The sequence below is a fragment of the Neovison vison genome, chromosome 6, assembly GCF_020171115.1.
Source record: "Neovison vison isolate M4711 chromosome 6, ASM_NN_V1, whole genome shotgun sequence".
In the NCBI taxonomy this organism is placed as follows: Eukaryota; Metazoa; Chordata; class Mammalia; order Carnivora; family Mustelidae; genus Neogale; species Neogale vison.
The window spans coordinates 75132068-75157728 of record NC_058096.1 but is presented as its reverse complement, the minus strand read 5'-3'; the positions used below and the strand labels follow the sequence as shown (position 1 = coordinate 75157728).

Genomic DNA, 25661 nt, shown 5'->3' with positions numbered 1-25661 from the left:
CTTATCAGAGGAGAAAGTTGTTCTGTCCAAAGTTATGTAACCAACTACCTATTTCATGTGTGCCTGCCGAAGAGCTACTCAGTATTTGCTGACTGGGTGAATGCGGGCAGCGGGTGCTCTTGAGTCCCTCGAGGCTGTGGGAACTCCTGTGTGGCTGACAGAGCAGCTCTCGGAGCACAGCTGTGGGCTGATAACCTGCTGGAGAGATCCCCACTGACAGTGGGCTGGTTCAGGGACATGACACAATGTGGTTGCTAGGAAAGTAGACACTATCAAAAGTCATTCTACTGCACAAAGAGAAATCAATGGTTTCTAAGTGGATGGGTGAATAGAAGAGAAATGCTTGCTCTGATGGCCTCTCACTGTTAGCTCCTTAGGTGGGCACATTGCCTGGAATGGATGACCGGCTGAGTGTGTCAGGTAAATGGAAGGAAATCCTGGACCAGGAACAGACTCCTGTCCCCATAAGGTAGCACTAATTCAAGTAGAATGGGTAAGATAATAGAAGCACTCTTTCTGGGAGCTCACAAAATGATGCTGCCAGGCCTGTGCCCTCTCGTCCATTAACACTATTCTGGTTCTGAGTCATCTTCATTGTCCTTTTGTATAACTGGGGAAACCCTTTCATCTATTTTTTTGTTCGTAAGAATAGATGAGATGGCCTTAACTAGTGCTGAGGAGTCAGGCTCTCAGAGGAAAGGGAGGAAAAATGTACACTTTGGACATCCTGAGGTCGTGAAATCTTTCTCAGACACACGGCTTGCAAAGTCTGAGTTGGCAAGAGGCTACACGTGCACTGGTTCAGGTGGTATCTAGCATTTCAGAATGGTAGCGTTGCAGGAAAGGGGGAGCCATGAGGTGTGATCATCACTGTCCTTCCTTCTGCTACCTTCAAGAGGACGGGCCTCAACGGCAGCTTCCCCCACCAGCAGGCTGATCATCTCTCTTTTTCTCGCCCTTCCTCTCTTCCTTGTTCCCTCCCTCTGGTTTTAGGAGACACTGAGAAGACCTACAACACAATTTAATTTCAAATGCAGATTGAACCTACCTCAATCCATGATGTACCCCTCACTCCAGCATCACCACTTATGTTAGGCCTATGCCTTTCTTAGGTTTGAAAAATAGAAAACAAAAAAGCAAAGCAAGGTGTTGGGAGGAGGGAGGGACAAAGAATCTGTTGGCTTTCCATTTTTACTAGGGAAATAACCTTTATTTCCAAAATATACTCTTGAAGAGGCAATGTGTGTATCTTAAACACAGAAAGGCATGGGGAAGCTGTGAGTCGGGTTTCTTAAGAGGCTGAAGGTAAACAGTATGCCTGGTCAGCAACAGAAAGCTATACACAGCCCATTGCATGAAAGAGTTACAGAGAACTCAGATCACGTGAAATGCTATCACATGTCACAATTTGGGTGACCGTGATAGTGGAAGAGGACCTCAGACATATTAAGCACTACAAAGCAACCTAACCATCAGTACTGAACACTTCTTTTCCAGGAAAAGGTGTTTCAGGTGCCAGATAGACATTAACTTATAAAATATAGACCATCATGGGGCTCCTGGGTGGCTTAGTAGGTTAAGTGTCTGCCTTGGCTCAGGTCATGATCCCAGGGTCCTGGGATTGAGCCCCGTTTCTCCCTCTCTCTCTCTCTCTGCCTCTGCCCCTGATCATGTGCTCGCTCTCTCACTCACTCTGTCCCTCAAATAAATAAATAAAATCTTTACAAAAAAAGTATAGGCCATCATAATTTGGAAGTTTCCTGCAGCATGTTGCTTTATAACAAATATCCATTCAAGTAGTTTATACCTGAGAAGTGGAATAGCATATGATGCATATCACACAAAGGATCAGTATATTTCTGAGAACAGAAATTCAAGGTCAGAAAATACAGCATTTCATCATAAAACTGCCTATGGTTATTTTGTGGTCAAGAGCTCTTCAGAGAATAAGCATATTAGTTCTCACTCAAAATGAGGTTAATAATCTAGCACGTCTATTAACTCTCAGTTTAAGACGATAGAAATATATCATAGGCGTATCTGGTAACAGTAGAAATCAATTCTTTTCATGCGTTTGTGTCCTTGAACACACAGAGTTCTCTAGTGCTTTGTTAATAGCTATATACAACTGTCTCCAGTATTCCCATTAAAAAAGAGTAAAATTGTAGTATACCATAGTTGTAAAGTACTCTCTCTGAAATTACCCTACACATATTCTTTACCAAATTTTAAAAACTTTGCCCTTCACCTAAATTCTTAGTGAAATGTTTTCAAAGTAATCTTAAAAAGTGTCACAAAATGCTTGCTATTTTATGTCCAAGAGTTCTGCTTTGATAAACAAGACTTCAGACCTCTAACGATCACCAGTTTAGACCCAAAAGCAAAGCTGTAAGCATTCCTGTACCCCTTTTTGATCATAAGACTTTTCTGTCATCTAAAACCAGTTCTAACCTTCAGGGTGGTGTCCACATATGGATCCTCCTCACGAGCTGCCGCCGCACTGCACCGCACTGTGAAACACTGTAGGTTGTTGCTAAGGAACAGGAGAGACACCACTGAGCAGAGCAGAGGCCAATAATCAACATGCCCATAATTGGGAGGAGTTCACACAGGCAAACAGAGTAATGGTGGGTAGGGAAGACCCACAGCATTTGACGATTAGTCTGCTTCTTAACAAAGAGAGCACCTCCGAATCCCCATAGAGTGGTCCCCATAGTCCCCACCTCAGCCCTACTGAACCATGATCTCTAAGAGCTGAATCTAGACATGTATAATTCTACAAAGCTCTGTGTGTGGCTCTGTTGTACATGCCTCATTAAGAACCATGGATGTGGGTCAATATCTCATTTTACAGACAAAATGAAGGAGCTTCCCAAAGCCCAAGGTACAAAGAGGTGACTATGGAAGTCAAGATTAGAACACAAGTTCCTGACTACTATCTCTATCCCACTTATGTCAGGATGTAATTGAGCCTAGATCAGGCTGGATAACACACTTAGATTATGCAAACACATATTTGATGGTAGAACTGAAAATTATAGACTAGCTGAAGGAGTCTTGAGAATTATCCACTCCAGGAGCCTGTTTTAAAGATGAGGGCATGGAAGTCTTATGACTGGTCTAAGACATCTCTGGAGGATGGAGCCTAATTAGACCCCAGGTCTTCTTACTCCTCACACTCCTCTAGCTCTTTCTACAACCCCAGGCTGCTTCTGCACTGTAAAACGACCTAGAGACCGCACAGTCAGGGCACAATAGATGCTGGTGACTAGTGGATAAATCAACACTTCAATACGGGCATTAAAAACAGTTAACTGGGCACCTGGGTGGCTCAGTGGGTTAAAGCCTCTGCCTTCGGCTCAGGTCATGATCTCAGGGTCCTGGGATCAAGTCCCTCGTCAGGCTCTCTGCTCTGCAGGGAACCTGCTTCCTCCTCTCTCTTTCTCTGCCTACCTCTCTGCCTACTTGTGATATCTGCCTGTCAAATAAATAAATAAAATCTCTTAAAAAAATAATAAAAATAGTTAACTTAGAAATTGCTACAAAACCCATCTTATAGTGGGTTCACAGGAATAATTTTTCCCCCACAGGAATAATAAAAACAAATTAAAAAGTTGGAGAATTAAAAATGAACTATGTTGAAATAAAGCAAACCTAGCACTGATCTTATAATAGAAGAAATACTTCCTTTTTTTAAAGATTTTATTTATTTGACAGACAGAGATCACAAGTAGGCAGAGAGGCAGGCAGAGAGAGAGAGGGGGAAGCAGGCTCCCTGCTGAGCAGAGAGCCCGATGCGGGACTCGATCCCAGGACCCCGAGATCATGACCTGAGCTGAAGGTAGAGGCATAACCCACTTAGCCACCCAGGCACCCCTAGAAGAAATACTTCTTGGCTCAGTCAGTAAAGAGTCTGCTTTCAGGGTGCCTGGGTGGCTTAGCAGGTTAAGTGTCTGCCTTCAGCTTAGTCATGATTCCACAGCCCTGGGGTGGACGCCCCCCACCCCCACCCCAGCAGCAGGCTCCCCACTCAATAAGGAGTCTGCTTCTCCCTCTCCTTCTGTCCCTCCCCACAATTTGTGTGTGCACACCCGAGCTCTCGCTCTCAAATAAATAAATAAATAAATAAATAAATAAATAAAATCTTTTTTAAAAAATAGAAGAAATCCTTCTTTATAAGGAAGGCATTCTGATATTTCCACAGTTGGGAGACTTTGCACAATGTAGGTAAGATGTATCACTCAGCGTGTTCTTTCTCTGTTTTGGGGGGTTTCCACTGCAGCCTCAGCTCATTGCCATCTCTGTCCATTCCACAATGTTCTAGGACATGACCTCTGGAGTCATGATAATCGCTAGAACAATAGAACCACCACTTAGAAATCTAGAATAGAGAGTTAGCACCAGGAAGTAAAAATGAATAGAAGGGGCTTTGAGATGGTGAGAAGCAAAAAAGCACCCATGCAAAGACATATGACCATAAAGATAAATGAGTAGCAGATTCCAGAGGTTAAAAAACTGGTCCTCTGACTCACTTCCACCTACAGTAACCCAGCTGCTGGCTATTGCTAAAATACTAAGCAGCAGTACAAGAGAAGAATAAAGTGAACTGAAGTGTGCTGGCATGAAAAGATGTCCAAGATACGCTAAGTGAAGCAGCAAGGTGCTGAACGGTGGACGTCATATGATCCACTTCTATAAAACCAATCATAGTAGTAAGTGCACTGTTTTTTTAATTAAGTTGGGTGAATATGCACCCATTGTTTTTTTTAAAGATTTGATTTATTTATTTGAGAGAGAGAGAGAGAGGGAGAGAGAGAGTACAAGCAGAGGGAGGGGCAGAAGGAAAGGGAGAAGCAGACTCTCTGCTGAGCAAGGAAACCGATGTGGGGCTCGATCCCAGAATCCTGGGAGCATAACCTGAGCTGAAGGCAGAGGCTTAACCAACTGAGCCACCCAGGTGCCCTAAATATACGCCAACTGTTGACATGGTGAACTCGGAGGACTAGGATTATTGGTGGGGGAGGGGAGGAGGGACTTTCCTATTTAAGTATTTCTATAAGGATGACATTTTACATGATTTTATACTGTTCTTAGATTCTTCAAAAAAAATTTTTCCTTTTTTTTTTTTAAATACCAGCCTCTAAGGAACTTTTGAAGACAAACTTACAGGTCAGGATATTTCTAAAATATGTATTTACTGGGTAAAATAATATGCAAAAAGTTCAACAAATATAGGATTTTTAAAATAGGGGTGGGGATCTTTATTAAGAATCTGAATTTACATATAGTAACTGCTATTCTAATGTCTATTGCTTCCATGGTCAAGTTAAGGGTGTCAGAATGTATTCTGGTGCTGATATTAAGAAAAGCTTCAATAATTTCTTACCTGGAGACAGGCAAAATCCAGTCCCTTCAAATCACCATAACTGTGTTTTCAGGACTCTACATTCTAAACTAAATCATGACTTATATTTAAGAAAGAGGGGGGAATAAGTTTAGGGAATCAAATCACTAAATTCTCAGTGTCCTTTACATCTATGCAATCAGAGAAAAGTTGAATAGTCTTTTGCATCAATATTTTGGGAGAGAAATTAAAACTTTACTCTTTCTCCCTCTAGTTTTTCCTTGGTTTCTAAGATGCTGTAGTTCCTTAGGTTCTTTTGCATTCTTGAAAATCCTTTTGTTCTTTCTCTCCTCTCCTAAACATGAACTTCACCAGAGCTTAGTTTTCCAACTACTTTTCTCTGCTATACACTCTTGGGGCCATGCTCTCTATTTGGACAGTCAGCTCTTTCTTGATGGTAATAAAGCATCTACATTTCCCTTTCTTTTCTGATCTTCAGTTCTGTGTCCAAAAGCCTACATAACATTTCCTCTTGATACTCCCTAAGCGCCTCAAATTCATAAACCAAACTTCTCTTTTGCCCCACACTTTGCCAGCCTCTACTTTCATAAAAGCAGCCTCAACACTCAGGTGAGGTTTCCTCATGCCTCCGCCATTCCCACCATCCCAACAGACACGAAGTCTGTCTTTCTCTTGCCGAAGCCTCTTCCAACCATTCTTCCTCATCCTCTCACTGCTGTAGGCCCTGGTTATCCTTCCCTGAACCATCTCAATACCTGATATACCTGTGTTTAATCCATCCTGCATAAAAGCTACAACTAATTTTCCTAAATGAATGCTCTTATCACATCACTGTTATCAAAAACTTAAAGAAGTCCTTAAAATTCAAAGCCTTGAGCTCTCTCCCAAGCATCATTTGTACCACTTCTCTGCATTTCAGCTTCTTCATAGTTAAAGAACATCACTATATGCAACACAGAAATTGAGACTAGCTACTTCCACAGTGTTCACTTAGGAAACACATAATAAATAGCATTTCTCCCTACACCAAACAGGAGGAGAGGGCAGCAACTACATGATGAGTGAGTGGTGAATCTTCAGGGGAATATTATGCTGTTTGAGTATACTCTAGCACCTGCTGTAGTTACTGATACTACCACTCAGGTGGAAAAATTTAAAAATCACTGCCCTCTGAAATTAGTTATTAGATGCTCCTACAAAACTAGACATAGCGGGACGCCTGGGTGGCTCAGTTGGTTAAGCGGCTGCCTTCGGCTCAGGTCATGATCCCAGCATCCTGGGATCAAGTCCCACATCGGGCTCCTTGCTTGGCAGGGAGCCTGCTTCTCCCTCTGCCTCTGCCTGCCACTCTGTCTGCCTGTGCTTGCTCTCACTTCACTCTCTATGACAAATATATAAAATAAAAATCTTTAAAAAAAAAAAAAAAACTAGACATAGCCTTTGTTTATAGTCTTCACTCTATCTATAATGCCCTTCTCTTCTAATCTACGTCTGTAGATTCTAACTAGCTTTTCTCACTCCAAGCACAAAAAACTTCCCTGTATGACTCAGACAGAAGTAATTTCTCTCCTCAAAGTGCCTACACCACTTTCACGAAGTCTAAAGATATTTGTCACAAATCCCCTAGTGTCTGTGCCACCTGCCTGCATTTCTGGCCTTATTTCACGTTGTTGCTTTAGAAAGCAAATGGTGTACCTTATTCAAAGTGCTTGGCCAGAGGGCCCAATGCAGTGTCTTGCACATAACCAAAGCTCAAAAAACAGGAAATAGAACCAGAAGCATCGGTTAGGGCTGAGATAAAAGGAAATGAGATTAAAATCCTACTCAGGAACCCAAGTTACATGCCAGCATATTAGGGTAAGGTAACTCAAAAGGCATCTGCCTCCAATTAGCCACATGACCTTGCCAATCCCAACCTCTGGTTTATTTCCCCATTTGTACTACTCAGAGGGTAGTCTTTCTGGCTCCTTCACAGTTCTAAACCATTATGAAAAAACTCAACTCACACAGAAAGGATAGGGCAGCTGAGAAAAAAATTTAAAAATCTAAAAAGAAATCCAGAGATGTCCTGACTGGCTCCACTGACTTTTCATTAAAATTCCCTATAAAATTTTTCCTCACAAAGACCCCTATCCAATCTAAGAAAATAAAACAAAGGCAAAACCAGAATCTAAATCTTTGACATTGAAAAGGTAGATATGGGCCATCAAAAGACAAATATACCCCATTAATTTATAACACTATATATCAGTTCATACAATTCAAATTTATTTTGTTAAAGATTTTATTTATTCATTTGTCATAGAGTGAGTGACAGCATAAGCTGGGGGAGAGGCAGAGGGAGAGGGAGAAGCAGGCTTCCCGCTGAGCAGGGAGCCCAAAGGGGATTCTATTCCCAGGGCCCTGGGATCATGACCTGAGCCAAAGGCAGAGGCTTAAACGATTGATCCACCCAGGCATCCCCATACATTCTTAAATTCTTTGATTTAAGAAGCAACCCAAGAATATGCAGAATAAGTGACTCCAGGTCCAGCAAGTAACACTATAACATACCTTGCGATGACATGCAAAAATTGTGGTGTAAGCACCGCCTGCTGAGACTTCTCAGGATACTGGTAAACTGACATTAATTCAACAGATTTGACAACCATGTAGAGATAGCCCACGTGAGGTAATGAGAAGAAACAGAAGAGACTCAGCAACTCTTTTTCCTGAGACAAATTTTTTCTATCAGAAGTAAGGGAACCTGCATGAAAAAAATGGGGGAGGGGGAACCCATGAAATCAGTAAATAAAGGAAATCGATATCTTAACTTTTCTAAGGAAAAGAGTCTATCAGGGGATAACCAAAGAGTTGTTTAGGGAAAACTGCTCTTTATAGAAGAATGCCGGTAGGAAATGAAAAGGGAGGGATATAATTAAAATATCACCTTTTGCAACCCCTAATAAATTAACAGATCTAGGTAATAATCATCACAAGAAGAGTCACCAAAAGAGTCAGTACCTTCCAACAGAAGTCAGCACTTCTTGTGCTACCAAATCATCACCTTCATAATCATCACCACCATCGTCATCTAATCAAGACTTAGTCTAGACCAGCATTGCTGACAGAAATATAACATGAGCCACATATGTAATTTCAAGTTTTCTAGTAATCACATTTTGAAATGTAAAGAGAAACAGGCAAAATTTTCATAGTATATTGTATTCACCCAGTATATCCCTATTACCATTTCAATAAGCAGTCAATAAAAAAATTGAGATCTCTTATATATATATTTCTGTACTAACTCTTCAAAAAATGGGGCACCTGGGTGGCTCAGTGGGTTAAAGCCTCTGTCTTCGGCTCAGGTCATGATCCCAGGGTCCTGGGATCGAGCCCCGCATCAGGCTCTCTGCTCAGCAGGGAGCCTGTTTCCCCCTCTCTCTCTGCCTGCCTCTCTCTGCCTCCTTGTGATCTCTGTCTGTCAAATGAATAAATAAATTCTATAAAAAAATTTTTTAAATGGTGGGAATTTTACCCTTAACAATGTATTTCAATTTAGATTAGTCACACTTCAAGTGCTGAACAAGAGCTGGTAGGTAATGGCTACCAAAGTGAACAGTATGGCTTTAGATCAAACTACCAAGTCACAGGGAAATATAGGAGATACAGGAACATGTTAAATGATATTGTGGGGACTCAATTAGCAAAGTTCAGATTATGGGAAATTTTCTATGGTATTAGTCCAGCACATTGCTACTGCAAAGAGAGAGAAAGGAAGAAGCCATTAGTAGTTGACCCCCTAATCTGGCTCTGGGCCCTCTCTGGTCTCCAACTTTGCCTCACGACCCTCTCTGCCTAGCTCTACCTCTCAGTCTTGCTTCTCTCAGTTCCTCAAACATAAGATTCTCTCTCTACCAAAATGCCTTTGTTGCTTCCTCTGCACCCAACCTTATTTCCAAATCAGCCCTGATTCACTCTTCAGATCCTCTTTCCTAGGAAGCCTTTCTTGACCCCTAAATGAGGTTAGTATCTTTGCTATAGGCTCTCAAGGTAGGGTTCTTTTCCCACAGAGCACTCATTTCAGTATGTAATTGTATACTCTTTGATAATAATCAAATAATTACTTGATTAATGTCTGCTTCCCCCACGCCAAGACAATAAGCTCCACAAGTGCAAGTACTTTGCCTACTTTCCTCATTATTGGTTCCCTAGTATTCAGCTCAACACCCAAAATACTAGGTAATAAATGTCTACAAAAAGAAAGAAAAAAATAAGGGAGGCTTATAAACACATTTAATCAAAATAATATTTATATTGTCTCAGGCAACATCTAAAGATGTTAGGCAGGCCAGGACTAAGTACAGAACCCAATGGCAAATTCTCAGTCTTGGCTGCCCACTGGTTCCAGGGGAGCATTTAAAAAACTACTGATGCCCAGGCACTGTAGTTGATTAATTAAGTCAGAATCTCCAATATGTGGGGCGCCTGGGTGGCTCAGTGCGTTAGGCCGCTGCCTTCGGCTCGGGTCATGATCTCAGGGTCCTGGGATCGAGTCCCGCGTCGGGCTCTCTGCTCAGCGGGGAGCCTGCTTCCCTCTCTCTCTCTCTCTGCCTGCCTCTCCATCTACTTGTGATTTCTCTCTGTCAAATAAATAAATAAAATCTTAAAAAAAAAAAAAAAAGAATCTCCAATATGTAAAACCTGGGCATCAGTATTTCTTAAAGCATCCAAGTAAGCCCAATGTACAACAAGGTTGAAAACCACTGCTCTGAATGAACTTCCCATTCAGTCAACATTTTCCCACCTTGCTCGCAAGACCATCAAACGAAGCTTTGCCACATATCTAGCTAAAAAACCCCAGCTAGGACAAGGCTCCAATTTCCCTTTTCGGGCCAAGTAACCATTTCAAAAAAGAGAAATGCGTTTTGCCTGTCATGTCCTCTCCATGGCTTCTCCTAAGTAGACACAACTTCCCTTTCTAGTGCTCACAGGAGCACTATTTAGCATTATTTGCTAAGGAACTTGGCATTATTCACCACAGAACCTGTCCAAGGGCAAAGGGAGTTTCAATAGAAGAACCTAACATATTCGCCATTATCAGTCTCCCTTCCCAGGCCAGAGCCTTTTCAACTCACTGCACTGTAGAAATGCTATCCTTACTTACCTGTTTGGTAAATGGGTAGCAGCTGAAGTGAATGTAACTTGATGTCATCAGAAAAGACATAGGAGGAAATATCAGGAGCAAAACGTCTGCGAGTTTAAAAAGAGAAAGAAAGAGGAAGAGATCTAATTTCCATGTACTTCTATGCAGGTAAATAGATCTTAAAGGCTAGTGAGTGAAAAGCGTTTTAATACTTATAGAGCAGATGCTGAACGTGGTAATAGTTTGTTTTTTCATCAGCTAATCCAGTGGACTCCAGTGTAACAGATATTCCAGATTGGCTACTTTTTTCCCCGAGAAGTTCCATGGGCTTTTGACAGATAACAAAGTCATCTGACTCAAGCTGCAAAGTTTCATTGTTGACATCTTAAAATATAAAATTTGAGAAAAGAATTTAATAACTCCTAGTACTACTTGAATGAAAATTAAATTTCACAATACCCCAGACCAATTAAATAAACATATGGTAATTTTATTTATTCACACACAGACATCTCATATATTTGCAAGGCACTATGGTTTTGAAAAGCCTTCGCCCATCCTCATTTTTTCCTCACAACTAATAAAGTACAACAGGATATTACCATCCCAATTTTTTACATGAGGAAGTTGAAACTCAGAGAGATTGGGGCACCTGGGTGACTCAGTGGGTTAAAGCCTCTGTCTTCGGCTCAGGTCATGATCCCAGGGTCCTGGGATTGAGCCCCGCATCAGGCTCTCTGCTCAGCGGGGAGCCTGCTTCCCCCCTCTCTCTGCCTGCCTCTCTGCCTGCTTGTGATCTCTCCCTCTCTGTCTAATAAATAAAGAAACCTTAAAAAATAAAAAAAGAAACTCAGAGAGATGGTATTCTTTTTTTTTTTTTTAAGATTTTATTTATTTATTTGAGAGAGAGAGAGAGACAGTGAGAGAGAGCATGAGCGAGGAGAAGGTCAGAGAGCGAAGCAGACTCCCCATAGAGCTGGGAGCCCGATGTAGGACTCGATCCCGGGACTCCAGGATTACGCCCTGAGCCGAAGGCAGTCGTCCAACCAACTGCGCCACCCAGGCGTCCCGAGAGATGGTATTCTTAACCCAAGACCATTCAACTTCTGAGAACTGGAGCTAGAAACTCATCCTAGCTCTTCCATTATTTCTATTGACGAGTATATGCTGAAACACACTGACATGCTACAGAGTACATAAACCCAAATCCCATGTATCAGGAATGACTGAATCTACAAATAATGTGGCTTGGTAATATATACACATACGTGTACATACACACACATACTATACACACACACACACACAGACACACACACACAATCACCCCTCAGAGATTGCCAGAAGTAAGGGTTTTCTCTACACCTAAGATAAGAAAGCAACCTAAATTCATTATTTACCTTCTGTCTGTTTCATTGAATTGTTGGTCTTATGTGGCTGGTGGTTAACACTCTCTCCATTTTTAGGGTCTGACTCCAGTTTTAGAATTAAGACTTCTAAGTCTGACATGAGAGCAACATAACCAACACAAAAAGAAATTTCAACAGGAATGATATTATCTGTGTGTATAATTAAAGAACGTTCAAAGTCCAATATTGAGAATTCTTCATTAATGATCTGATACTTCAAACTAAATAAAACTAACTTATTGGAGCAACCAACAAGAAGGTCTCCTTTCACTGGACAACAGGAGATGCACAAGGGGGCCTCAGAAAGCGGCATTTCAATGATAGACATCTGGTCTTTGTAGGTTTCACTGAAAGGTGCCTCCACATTGTGTCCAACCATTCGGATACACACGCGACAGTTTTCAGTCCTTTTACTTCTCCAGTTCACATAGGCACGTAGAAAAGTAGCTTTGTTTTTCTCCTCAATTGTTGCCAAATAGTCTCCTGAGAAGGAAATAGAATATACTAAGAATTTGTCATTAGAAATAACCACTTATTGTGTGCCTTGAAAAGGAACTATTAGTGAATCCTAATGTGACTGGCTGAATTGAAGACTGACGAGAACAAAACCCTAATTAATAGGATCTTAGGTATATTTTTAACTGACAGTAGGCATTTAGGCTCCAAAATAAATCTCTCCCCATCATATCTTAAGATAATCTATTAATTATTCATGCAGCTTACACAGAAATTGTACATATTCCTTATATTAGCTCTGAGTGTTTCCTGCAGCTCTGAAACCCCCCTTCCCACAAGTCGCACCTTCATGTCAACTCTGAGAAGTAGCCTAAAGCTATACATAGTAAATGAAACTTAAATCCAAGTTAATTTTACCTTACTTGTTGATTTTATTATATTGTTTAAATTATAAAGTAATTTTATGGTTACTCTCTGTTGTGAGAAATCAAAAGCTGTGAAGAGATGCCAGATGAAAAGCATAATCTTTTTCCTGCAGCCCGATTCGTGAGAAGCCAGCGTTAACACAGAGCTCGGTATGTGCCCTTATACCTTTCTTTCATATAAACATGGACTGTAGACTAGTGTTTTATCTTTTTTTCCCCACCAAAATGAAATCACATTGAAAATACTTAACAATTTACAACTTCTAAAAATTACTAATAAATCTTAACTCGCCAAGTCAATACCTGGGTATCTAACATTGTTTTATTGAAAATTATCTGCATATCCTATGTATCCTATGTGCCATAATTTATTCAACAATTCCCCTATTGATATATATTCAGGTTTTTCTGCCACTATACTTCATGCTGTAATAAACAGGACTATACCTATGTATTTATTTTCTTTTTTTTTTTTTAAAGATTTTATTTATTTGACAGGCAGAGATCACAAGTAGGCAGAGAGGCAGTCAGAGAGAGAGAGGAAGCAGGCTCCCTGCTGAGCAGAGAACCCGATGTGGGGCTCGATCCCAGGACCCTGGGACCATGACCTGAGCCGAAGGCAGAGGCTTTAACTCACTGAGCCACCCAGGCGCCCCTGTATTTATTTTCTAGAGGTTTGTTTCAATGGCATAGAATCCCAAAAGTGAAAAATGTTGGGCCAAAAGGCAGGTATGTTTTAAATCTCAAGATATTGCCAGAATGTGGGGTGCCTGGGTGGCTCAGTCGTTGGGTGTCTGCCTTCGTGTGGCTCAGGTCATGTTCCCAGGGTCCTGGGATAGAGCCCTGCATCAGGCTCCCTGCTCATTGGGAAGCCTGCTTCTCCCTCTCCCACTCCCCCTACTTGTGTTCCCACTCTCACTCTCTCTCTGTCAAATAAATAAACAAAATCTTAAAAAAAAAGATATTGCCAGATTCTATCACAATTACATAATAGGAACTCATGTTACCAGCAGAACTGTTTGAACATCCCCATTTCCCCATATCCTCACTAGCACTGACTCAGTGTGATGGGGAAACAACTATGATTATTAAAATGCATATTTTCCAGACCATTTCTAAAGCTGGCCATCTTTTCCCATGTTTATCAACCATGTATGAGCTCTCTTCTGCAAGTATCTACTTTATTAGGATGTTTGACTTGTTTTTCTTATAAGAAATAGCAGCTCTCCGGGTAAAAGTGATATTAATCTTTGGTCATGAATAGCAAATTGTTTTTGGCAATCTATTCTCTGACGTTTGATTTCGCTTATGGTATCTTTTACCATAGTAAAAGTAGTCAAATATGCATATAGTCAGACATAATATCGTTTGCTCCTTGGCCTCTGGGTTTCCTAATTGGCTTAGACAGTCTCCTATGCCTTCCAAATTACATAAATATACTCTTACATATTCTATTTTAGTGGCTTTTTTATTTAAATTCTTCATGTTTAGACTTTGATGGGAATGTAAGACAAATTTTTTTTCAAATGTAGAACACACTTTACCAACATTATTTGCTAAATAAGTCCTTTTCCAATGAACTGAAACTGAAACACCAAGCTGTCAGCATAATGACTTCCCATATACTAATGCAGCAAGCAGGCAGTCAGTCCCTTTTCCACAAACACTATCTGGGCTGGCCAGGTTCCCTCCTTGTCTGAAATGAGCCAGCTTTCCAGAAAGCCACCTTCTCTTGATGCTGGTCCCTTTGATACCACAGAAATGGAGTTGCCCCTGTTCATTCCCTGGAAATCGTGGCAAAACACCTAACTGTACCCTACAGGTTCCATGATTTTGCTCACTCTGTTCCAGAGAAGCAGTTTGGATGGAGTCAGGTCAAAAGATCCCTTGCCGCCTTCTATCTTCCTAAAATTTCCTCAGTAAATGATTTTTTTCAAATTTTTATTGTGGTAAAATATACATAATGTAAAATTTTACCATTTTCACCATTTTTGAGAATACAGTTCCATAGTCTGAAGTATATTCTCATTGTTGTGCCTGAATCACCATCATCCCTCTCTAGAACTTTTTCATCTTCCTCAAAGCACTGTATCCCTTCAACAATAACTCCTCATCTCCCCCACCCCCAGGCTCTGGCAACGACCATTCCAGGTTCTGTCTCTATGAATTCATCCACTCTAGATACCTCATATAAACTGAATCATACAATTTTTGTTCTTTTCTGTCTGGCTTATTTCACTTAGCATAATGTCTTCCAGGCTCAACTGTGTTGTAACATGTCTCAGGATCTCCTTCCTTTTTAAGGCTCAATAATATTTGATTTTATGTATATACCACATTTTATTTATTCATATTTAAGGACACTTTGGTTGTTTTCATGTCTTGGCTATTATTAATAATGCTGCAACGAACATGGGTACAGAGATGCCTATGCCACATTTTGTTTATCTTTTCTTCATCTAATGGACACTGGGGTGCTTCCACTTCTTGGCTCTCATTTAAAAAATTTGTATATGGGGAGTGCCTGGGTGGCTCAGTGGGTTAGGCCTCTGCTTTCAGCTCAGGTCATGATCCCAGGGTTCTGGGATTGAGCCTGTGTCTGGCTCTCTGCTCAGCAGGGAGCCTGCTTCCCTTCCTCTCTCTGCCTGCCTCTCTGCCTACTTGTGATCTCTGTCTGTCAAATGGATGAAAAAAATCTTTAAAAAAAATGCAAATTAAAAAAAAATTTGTACACGGATGTGCAAATATCTGCACAAGTCCTTGCTTTCAATTACTTTGTTTATAGACTTCCAAGAGTGAAACTGCTGGATCATATGGTAATTAATTTTTGAGGACCACCATACTGTTTTCCACAGCAGCTCTATCATTTTACATTCCTGCAGTACGCAGGGTTTCTAATTTCTCCACCAACATTTGCTATTTTCTTTCTTCTTGTAAATAACAGCCATCCTAATGGGTATGAAATGGTATCTCATTATGGGTTTGGTTTGCATTTCCCTGGTCACTAGTGATGTTAAGCATCTTTTCATGTGCTTGTTGGCCATTTGAAGAAATGTCTATTTGCCCCATTTTGAAGAGGCTTTTGTTGTTGTTGAGTTATATGAGTTCTTTATATATTCCGGATATTAATCCCTTATTGGATATATGCTTTGCAAGCATTTTCTCCCATTCTGTGGATTGCCCTTTCAATCTGTTGTTAATATCTTAGTGTCTTTTATAGATGTATGAAGGTTTTTAATTTTGATGACATCCAATATACTTTATTCTTTTGTTGCCCATGCTTTGGTGCCATATTCAAATTAGTAAATGAATTTTTAAAACTAAGAATATTTGTTTGGTTAAGTAAAATATTTTTCATCCATTTATAAACATATACCTATTTCACTGATAAAGGCTATTTATCATTTAATATATATAATCTACAAATTGTAAATAGTGCCCAGACTGCCTTGTATGTTTTCAGATTAGTTTCATAATGGTGCACTAGAACTTGCTAAAGTAAATGTGTTTACCTGACAAGTATTATGGTCAGAGATTTAGAGTTCTCTCTGTTAATCTTCACAACAAACCTTCAAGATATTATCTCATTCTCCAAGTTAAAGATCAGGAATCTGAGGCTCAGATAAGCTAGGTAACTTGCCTAAGGCAACACAGCCCACAAGATAGAGCTGGGACTTAAACCTGGATCTGGTTAGTTGGAAAGTTGATGCTCATTCCCCAGTTACGCTATTTCTCAAAATGTTAAAAAGGAGATATAAGTCTAGAGGATTCTAGAGGTTATGGCTCTTTATGGAGGTTCTCTTTATGGAGGTTCTATTAACCTCTTCTGGAGGTTAACAGCTCTTTATGAAAGAAACTTTAAAAAATTTTTAATTTATTTAAACAAACAACAACAACAAAAAAACCAACAGTTCACCTATTTCTCCCACTGCTACCACCCCACCTCTTGCAACCATCAATTAGTTTTTTTAAATTTTTTAGATTTTACATGTAAAAAAACCATATGGTATTTGTCTTCTTCTGACTGACTTATAAATTTTTTTTAGGCATTATATATATGGTCAGGGCTTTATTCTACTTACTTTCCAACAGCTTCTGTCTTCATTTAGTAAATTTAAAAATCATTCTCATATTTATTCTTAAACTGAGATTATTGATTTTTTAAAATAATAAACTTCCTTTTATACAGCAAGATCATAAACCTGGCTAACACTAATACCAGTTTAAGGAAAAGGTTGCTCCTATGACAAAACTGACATCAGAAGGTAGAAATAATATGCAACACATTCAAAATATGTTTTATGGTTCTAGAAAAGTAAAGAGACAGTAGGGTTTAGGAGGATGTAATAGACAGAGTCATTTAAGACTCTTGTGCTAGGGGCACCTGGGTGGCTCAGTGGGTTAAAGCCTCTGCCTTCGGCTCAGGTCATGGTCCCAGGGTCCTGGGATTGAGCCCCGTGTTGGGCTCTCCGCTCAGCAGGGATCCTGCTTCTTCCTCTCTCTCTGTCTGCCTCTCTGTCTACTTGTGATCTCTGCCTGTCAAATAAATAAATAAAATCTTTAAAACAAAACAAAACAAAAATTACAGCCATGTGGTCTTGTCCTCCTAGCCCCACCACCTTCAGAAACCCCATAAACAAATGTCCTGTACCAGAGCTCCCCACGCTGCACTCAACCCTGGCCACCAGGTCTTTCTCCTTTGAGAGCAGTGAGTTCTCAGGTCTCCTTTTCCTTACTTCACACACAAAGCCTAAATGAATTTTCCATTACTGATGATAATGTTAGAGCCCTATATCCTTCAAAATTTCTACCTACTTTCTTTCTCCCTAACACCTCCAAATTTTATAAAGGGAGAATAGCATCCTGCTAATTAGAGATTTAAAAAAATGAAAATATTGGGCGCCTGAGTGGCTCAGTCAGTTAAGCATCTGTCTTTGGGATGAGTCTGCTTCTCCCTCTGCCCCTCCTCCCACTTGTTCTCTCAGGCTCTCTCTCTCAAATAAATAAATAAATAAATAAATAAATAAAATCTTAAAAGAAGAGAAAAGAAAAAAGAAAGGAAAGGAAGTGTTTTCTACTTGGGTATGAGACTTGCAAAGCAGTTACAGTAAATATAAATGACTGATATAAGATTCATTCTGTTTCTGACAGGGGGAGATTTATTACAGAGAAAGACATTGGGCTCATAGAGCCAGAATCCCTCTGTCTATATTACTGTGGATGGGAGGAAAGAGACCAAAGAAAAACCTAGTTGAGAAGTGGAAAACAAGTTATCTGGGTATCAGCATAGCTAGGAGTCAGCTATATGTGGGTTAATAGAAGCTGTACCCAGGGGTTAAACCCAGTCTTCAAGCTGAGGACTCAGAGTTACCCTTGAGCTGTCTGACTCATGCTAATGCCATAGCACATGACTCCTGAACTTTCTTGAGGACAGCCAACTTGATTATAAAAAGTCTTTGTTTTTCAAGGCCTCATTAATAAGGTTACCATGCTACTTACTGCCTACAGGAACCAGTATGGCACTAGGTCAGTGGTTCTGAATCTTGGCTAAATATCAGACTCCCCCCAATGCTGGGGCATACCCCAGGAAACCGACAGTTTCTCTGTGGTTGTGGTCCAGGCATTAGCATATTTTCAAGTTCCCCCAGGTGATTCCGAAGCACAGGTAGTGATATCAAGGATCCCAACAATCACTACTACTGATGGGGAAGAAAACTAGAGGTTCACCTAATGCCTGCCACTTCCAAATCTAGAATAATTGTCTGTTTGGAAGAATGGGGCAGATCATGTAAATATGTCTGTCTCTCTGTCTCTGCCTCTCTCTCTCTCTCACATACACACACACCACACCTTGAGACTGGTGAGTTTGCCATTCAGTAGAGCTCTTGAAGGCAAGAACTTCCATGTTTAAAAGGGGGGTGGGATGGGGAAAACCACCAATATTGACAAATGATTGAGAAGTATTTCTACTAAATTCCAAAATCAGAATCTTCTGCTAAAAGAGAACATACAGATCTAATGAGTGGTTCTCAAACATTATCTGTGAATCAATGCAGGCTTCTGTTGATGTCTTCACTAGTCAAAAAGAAAAAAAAATAACAGCATAGTAAGTTGCTCATAAAGCAAAGATATCCGATATTTAGAACTAAATGCTTTTTTCTCTTTGGTTAGAGTAAATAGCAGGGCTTTTCACTTTTAAAAATATATATTTTTACTGGACAAAATGAATAATCAGATACTAAGTATGATGATAATCCCATAGTTTTTTATGGACCCACAAAATCCCAATACCTGGAAATCTCTGATCTAGTAATCCCAAATTTTTTTTTTTTAACAGAGACTGAGACCCAAAAATTTCTACAACTCACATCCAACCAGTAGCAGACAGAGCAGGAATTAGAAAGAGATCTCCAATCCTCCAAATTCATGCTCTCCACTTCATTAGTATGTCCCTGAACCATGGGCTTTTCTACCATAAACACTGCAGTTTAGGCCTTTATATCCCTCTTGAGAAGGAGGAAACAAATTCTAAGGGCATTATTAAGCAGTTAAAAAAAAAAAGCCTATGGTAAATCCTTCTGTAATCTTAAGTACCACCTATTTTTAAATGTTGGATTTCTCTAATATAGAGATATACCCATATTGTAGTTCCTCGGTACTGCTTCACATTTCAGTGGCAAATGGGTAGTGGAGGCTTTGGGTGGGAGAGAGGAGTTTATGACTTGAGTTCCACTTGCATAGATTTAAAAACCAGCGTATAATATAGCTTTCAAAAACCGACAAGAAGTGGATACAAGTATAGATGTGAAAGAACTGGCCGTAAGTTGGCATGACTGGTGAAGCTGGGAGTATCTGGGGTTCGGTATACCAATCTCCCTACATTTGTAAGTGAGATTTTCTATACTTCTGAGTTTGGGGTTTTTTGTAGTTGTACTGTTTGTTTTTAAGTGTCTGGGTGAGTAGAACCTTTCGGGCGAGCGAGCGAGGTAAGAGCGAGCAGACAGCGTCCCCCGCCCCCTAGAAGCCAGCGCGCACCTGTGGTTGCCACGACAACCGCACGGCTCTCCTCGCCTTCAGTAATCAGTAGCCAGACCCCGCGAGACCCTCCAGCAAGTTCCGGAAAGTCTCTTCCCCACCCAGAGTACCGCGGCGGACGCTGAGTCCTCTAGGAAGGAGGCCCCAAGCGGGGACCCGGGCTCCCCCTGGCCTCGCTGCTACTCACCGGCCTCGCTGTAGGCCAGGCACAGCACCCTGCCGAGCGTGGAGAAGGCGCACCTCGGCTGGCACAGCTCCTGTCCGGTCACGGCGAATGCCTCCACCTTGCAGCCTGCCGCCACGAAGAGCGCGTCGCGCCCTCCGCCGCAGAACCGCTCGGGCTCCAATTTGCAGGGCACCACCTGCTGCGACCCGAATGGGTGCAGGTTGTAGAGCTGCACCATCCCGACCACCGGCTCCGGGGCAGCCCGGCGGTGCCCGCTCAGGTTGCACGCCCCGCGGGGCGCCGGAGACCCCGCTCGGGTCGCAGAGGCTGGACCACTTCCGCCAGCAGTTGCACAGAGCCGAGTCACGTGAGCGTCACCCGGGCTGCCTGCGGCTCCCCTTCTTAAAGAGGCTGTTACGAGGCGAGGTTGGGGTCCGGGGAGCAGTCGCCTGCGCCCGGTGCGCCTGCGCCCCGAGGGCCTCTCGTCCCGGGGCCTTTGACCCAACCCTGTAGTGCCGGCCGCTGTTCGGCGCCCCGCGGTTGGCGGCGCAAAGAGCGCTGTGTCCTTTTTTTTTTTTTTTTTTGTCATTTCACATTACTGCACTGGGCTAGACGAGATGTGTAGGCCCTTGAATACGTCTCAACATTTGATTATCTGCTGTCTTGTACCATTTTGTACTCTCCCTCCCCTCCCCCCCCGCCCCGCCCCACCCCGGCGCCATAGCCTCTGAGCTTCAGGAGGATAAGGGCTGTGAAAGGTGAAGTGCAGTGCACAGGGCTCCACACCGGGCCAAACACTCTGAAGAGTTGTTCCAAAATCCTGGAAATTCTAGATGATTTCTTTGGAAAGGACAACACTTAGAATGTGCTTCGCAAAAAGAAAGGAAGGAAGGCAGGGGAGGAGAAAGGAAATGTATGTATGTATGTATTTATTTATTTACGGACGAATGGTGGGTATCACCTAGTGAACTCCATGTATTTGATAGTTAGTTTGAGCCTCAGAGGATGGAATGACTAGGGGTGAAATCCACTAACTCTCAGTCCAGTGCTCCTAAAACTAATCTATATCCTGTATCCATTCCTGATGTCTCAAGGTGGAGCTCATAGTTGGAATCCCAATTAAAAAACAAAACTAACCACCCCCGCCCCCGTACATTTAGATGAAGTGAGCCTTAGAGCTACTCTGTACAATTTTATCCAGAAAACAATATATGTAACAAGTTTGGCTTGTGGGATGTTCTCTTGCCTTCGGTGTCCCTTTACTTACGCAGGGACAAAACTAAAAAAGAGCAAAAATATTTTTTTAAGATTTTGTTCATTTATTTGACAGAGAGGGAGAGAGAGCACAAGCAGGGGGAGCAGCAGAGGGTGAGGGAGAAGCGGACTGAACACAGACTGAGCAGGGAGCCCCAGCACCCTGGGATCCTGGCCTGAGCAGAAGGCACTTAACCACTGAGCCACTCAGGTGTTCCTGAAGAGCAGATTTTCCTTCGGTCAGTTTCTAGTTCTCACCCTCATGAATTTTTTTCTTGGAAGAATTTACAAATTAAGTGCGATTGGTTTGAAGTTAAACCTCTATTGAAATTATACCTCCATTTCCTTTGCCATCTAGATGAATAAAGTACCCCTTAGTAGTCTCCTACTGTCCTTCACCTAATCCAACCAATAGGGACTTTTTGGGATACAGTCATTCACCAAACTAAGTGAGACCAAGAACTGGACAAGGAAGTCACAACCTAGGGTTGAAAACTCATAGATGGCTCCTATAGAAAACAGACTAATAGCTGCTTACAACTACTCATTCGGATACAACACTCATGAACACCCCTCTCCACAAATACAAGCCATGTGTGTCCTTTTTTTAGTTCCTCCCTCAGGACTGAAAATTACAATTCCTGTCCTAAATTAAAATTGCAGACTAAACTTAAAATTTTATTGTAATTTCACCTACATTAAAAATGTTTTGGAGAAAGAAGTGATATTTGCTCACAGCCTGGAACCCCAGTCCCTTCTAGAGATAGCCAACTCTGCCTTAAATAAACGTGACTCATTTAAGATTCATAGGGAGTAGGCATGCTAGCCAAGGGAAGGTGGGGGATGTGCTTGGTTTCCATATATGTCAGTAGCTAGGTAGTAGTATGCTAGGGTAGCTATGATAAAATAGCACAGACTGGATAGCTTAAACAGAATTTTTTTCCCCCCAGGTCTGGAGATCAGAAGCCAAGATCAAAGAGCCTGCAGTTCTGGTTTTTCCTAAGGCCTGTTTCCTGGGCTCCTGGATAGCCACTGTCATTATCCATCTGGGCTGTTAGAACAAAAGACCACAGACTAGGCAGCTTCTAAGCAGCAGAGTGTTCTTTCTCGCAGTTGCGGAATTGGGGAATTCTAAGATGAAGGTGCTAGTGTATAGTAGGGTTAGAGTCCTCTTTGAGGTTGTGGAGAGCTCTGTGGCATCTCTTATATAATAACACTAATCCCATTCATGAGGGCTCCACCCTCATGACCTCATTACCTCACAAAGGCCCTACCTTTTAACACCATCACGCTGGGCATTAAGATTCCAGTATGTGCTCAGCAGCATTAGTTCTTAGGGAAATACAAGTCAAAACTACCATGAGAGATCACTCTACATTTATTGTAGTAATGAAAATTTAAAGGACTTATCATAACATATGTTGGTGAGAATATGGAACAACTGATGTGGCTGTCAAATGCTATAACAACTTTTGAAATAGTTAGGCAGTCTCTTAGAAAGTTAGACATATGCCAACCATACCATCCAACCATTCTACATTTAGGTATTTACCCAAGAAAACTGAGGCATATATCCTTAAAAGGACTTGTACACATATTATCATGGCAACACATATTATCATGGCAGCTTTTTGTGTACCTGTCAAAACCCAAAAACAACCCAAATATCCATCAACGATGAATGGGTAAACAAATTTTGTTTTATCCATACAATGAAATACTACTCAGCAATGAAAAGGAATGAACTGTTGATACATACAACAACATGGCTAGATCTCAAAATAATTATGCTGAAGCAATGGCCACGGTCGCCAAACTGTGGAAAGAACCAAGATGTCCTTCAACGGACAAATGGATAAGGAAGATGTGGTCCATATACACTATGGAGTATTATGCCTCCATCAGAAAGGATGAATACCCAACTTTTGTAGCAATATGGACAGGACTGGAAGAGATTATGCTGAGTGAAATCAGTCAAGCAGAGAGATTCAATTATATGGGTTCACTTATTTGTGGAGCATAACAAATAGCATGGAGGACATGGGGAGTTAGAGAGGAGAAGGGAGTTGGGGGAAATTGGAAGGGGAGGTGAACCATGAGAGACTATGGACTCTAAACAATCTGAGGGGTTTGAATTGGCAGGTGGGTGGGAGGTTGGGGTACAAGGTGGTGGGTATTATAGAGGGCACGGATTGCATGGAGCACTGGGTGTGCTGAAAAAATAATGAATACAGTTATGCCGAAAATAAAAAATAAATTAAAAAAAATTATGCTGAATGAAAGAAACCAGACAAAAATAGAATGTACTATTAATATAAACAATTCTATTTAAATAAAATTCTAGACAATACAAACTATAGTAGCAGACATTAGTGGTTGCCTGGGTCTCAGTGACGGGCAGAGATATGATAGATTAAAAAAGGGCAGGAGTAAACTTTGGGAATGTTAGATTTGTCCACTATCCTGATTTTTATAATAGGTTTATGGGTGAATACATATGTTATAGCATGTCAGACTGTGTACTTTCAATACGTGAATTTTTTAAAAGACTACAAGATGTGTAACAGCTAAGAGACTTACCCAAAATCAAATTGCTAATTAACTCATTAATTAGCAAGTTATTGCATAATTGCAAAGCAAAGCTTAATTATATAGAAGTATTTCTTTGAGAATTTAAAATAAAAGAATTACTGAACTCTAAATCTGAAACTTAAGATACACTATATGTTAACTAACTGAATTTAAGTAAAATAAGATAATAAAAAAATAAAATATGTCATCCCAAAAGAGGAAATTTAAAATAAGAATGATGTGGTTTGGAGTTCAATGGTAAATAATGTGTTCTAAGATATTTGCTATGTTCTGGAAAATATTTTAAAATTCTAAATGCTTTTTTAATTTATTTTTTTTTTAAATAAAAGAGAGACAGTGTCACTCAAAACATTCGAGTGGCTTTCCATGATATTCAGATCAAAACTAATATTTCCTGGCTTGGCCTGCAAGGCCCTATATTATCTGGTCAACCTCATTATCTCTCTCCCACCTCATTTCCTGCCACTCTCTTCCATCATGCCATAGACACAGAAGTCCTCTCTGTGTTCTCTAAAAACCCCCTGCTTGTTCTCTTAGGATTTTATCACATGCTGTTTTCTGCACCTAGAGTTTGTTCCCAAATCTTGCCATGACTTACTGTCTTGCTGCTTTTTAGGGCCTCCCTTATATTACTTCCCTGACATTCTGTGTAACATACCCTCCAGACCGTGTAGACTCACTTTTCTTCTTTATGGGTTTGCGGAAAGCAAGAGTGATAATCACAAATGTAACTCTAGAAGACATGTTTTTTTTTTTTTTTACTTTGTTTTAGAAAGGGAGAGAGAGAGAGAGAGAGAGAGAGCAGTGGGGAGGAGCAGTGGGAGAGGGAGAGAGAATATCCTCCTACATGGGTCTCAGTCTCACGACCCTGAGATCATGACCCAAGCCAAAGTCAAGAGTTGGACACTTAACCAACTGAGCCACACAGGCACCCATAGAAGACATATTATTTTAATAGAATCTTTGCTATTTATAGGAATTTTAGAGACCTCAAGCAAAAGTGGGTTCCAGCTGCAGAGCTCTCTCGGAAGACTGCCAGGACCTTATGGGGCATCCCCCATCTCCACAGATGGTCTGGCATTTAGACCCTGCATGTGCAAAGTTACAGTATTCAGCGACTGTTACTCAGACAATAACGTGATGGAAAGATCATAATCTCTTACTCAAGTGAATCTTACTACTTTTAATGTTTGTATCAGTTTGCTGGCTTCTACAGAAATGTAGAATTGCTCTCAAAATCATTCCATGCACTTCATTTATCGATCAACCCATTTTTGTGCTATGGGTGCCCCTTCCATTTGCTGGTATCCCAACATTTGTTAATAGACTGGAAAGGGGGAATGAAGTTAGATTGGCTGTCCTGCAGCCTGCAAAGTTGGAGATTAGTTTCTACATTTACAGGATTGGTGAATATAATAAGCCTAGAGACACATCAAGGCAGGGACCAGGAAGAATGCAAAGCAGTGCCTCTTTGTACCATTCTCATTTTTGAGCCCCTTCCATGTAATGTGCAATCCTTTTAATTCTCTGCTGTAACAGAGAGTTGGTCTCCCTCTTTGACCTCCATGACTTTCCTCCTTTTTCTGTTAATATTTCCAGATCCACTGAGCACAGAGTAGAGTGTGCGACTTAAATGGGACTATCCACAGCAGATGCTCATCTAATCTCTTCTATGTCCCAATTCCTCACTGAAAAAACATGTAGGGTCTTTCACATTGTTTTGCTTAAATGGGACATTTTATTTCAATAGTTATTTTATTCATTCAATTTAAAAATATAGAAGTCAAACCATCCATACTGTTCATGTTTTAAAAAAACATGAATGTCCAGA

General features: G+C 41.0%; 1 protein-coding gene across 5 annotated transcripts in view; it reads right to left on the bottom strand.

The window, feature by feature from the left end:
• HPS3 (HPS3 biogenesis of lysosomal organelles complex 2 subunit 1) overlaps window positions 1–20333 on the bottom strand; it is a 39370-nt gene extending 19037 nt beyond the window's left edge. For 3 of the 5 annotated variants that reach the window (XR_006384984.1, XM_044251579.1, XM_044251582.1), the window contains exons 1-6: window positions 20006–20333; window positions 11894–12385; window positions 10706–10877; window positions 10515–10600; window positions 7919–8111; window positions 2452–2533 (exon numbers count right to left, since the gene is read on the bottom strand). Coding sequence is in view for 3 of the 5 variants with exons in the window: in XM_044251579.1 (XP_044107514.1) it covers window positions 2452–2533; window positions 7919–8111; window positions 10515–10600; window positions 10706–10877; window positions 11894–12385; window positions 20006–20222 (1242 nt within the window). In the remaining 2 variants the exon portion in view is untranslated. The remainder of the gene's footprint in view (window positions 1–2451; window positions 2534–7918; window positions 8112–10514; window positions 10601–10705; window positions 10878–11893; window positions 12386–20005) is intronic. The other 2 variants (XR_006384985.1, XM_044251580.1) reach the window with 1 other exon arrangement.
• Between the last annotated feature and the right edge of the window lie 5328 nt (window positions 20334–25661).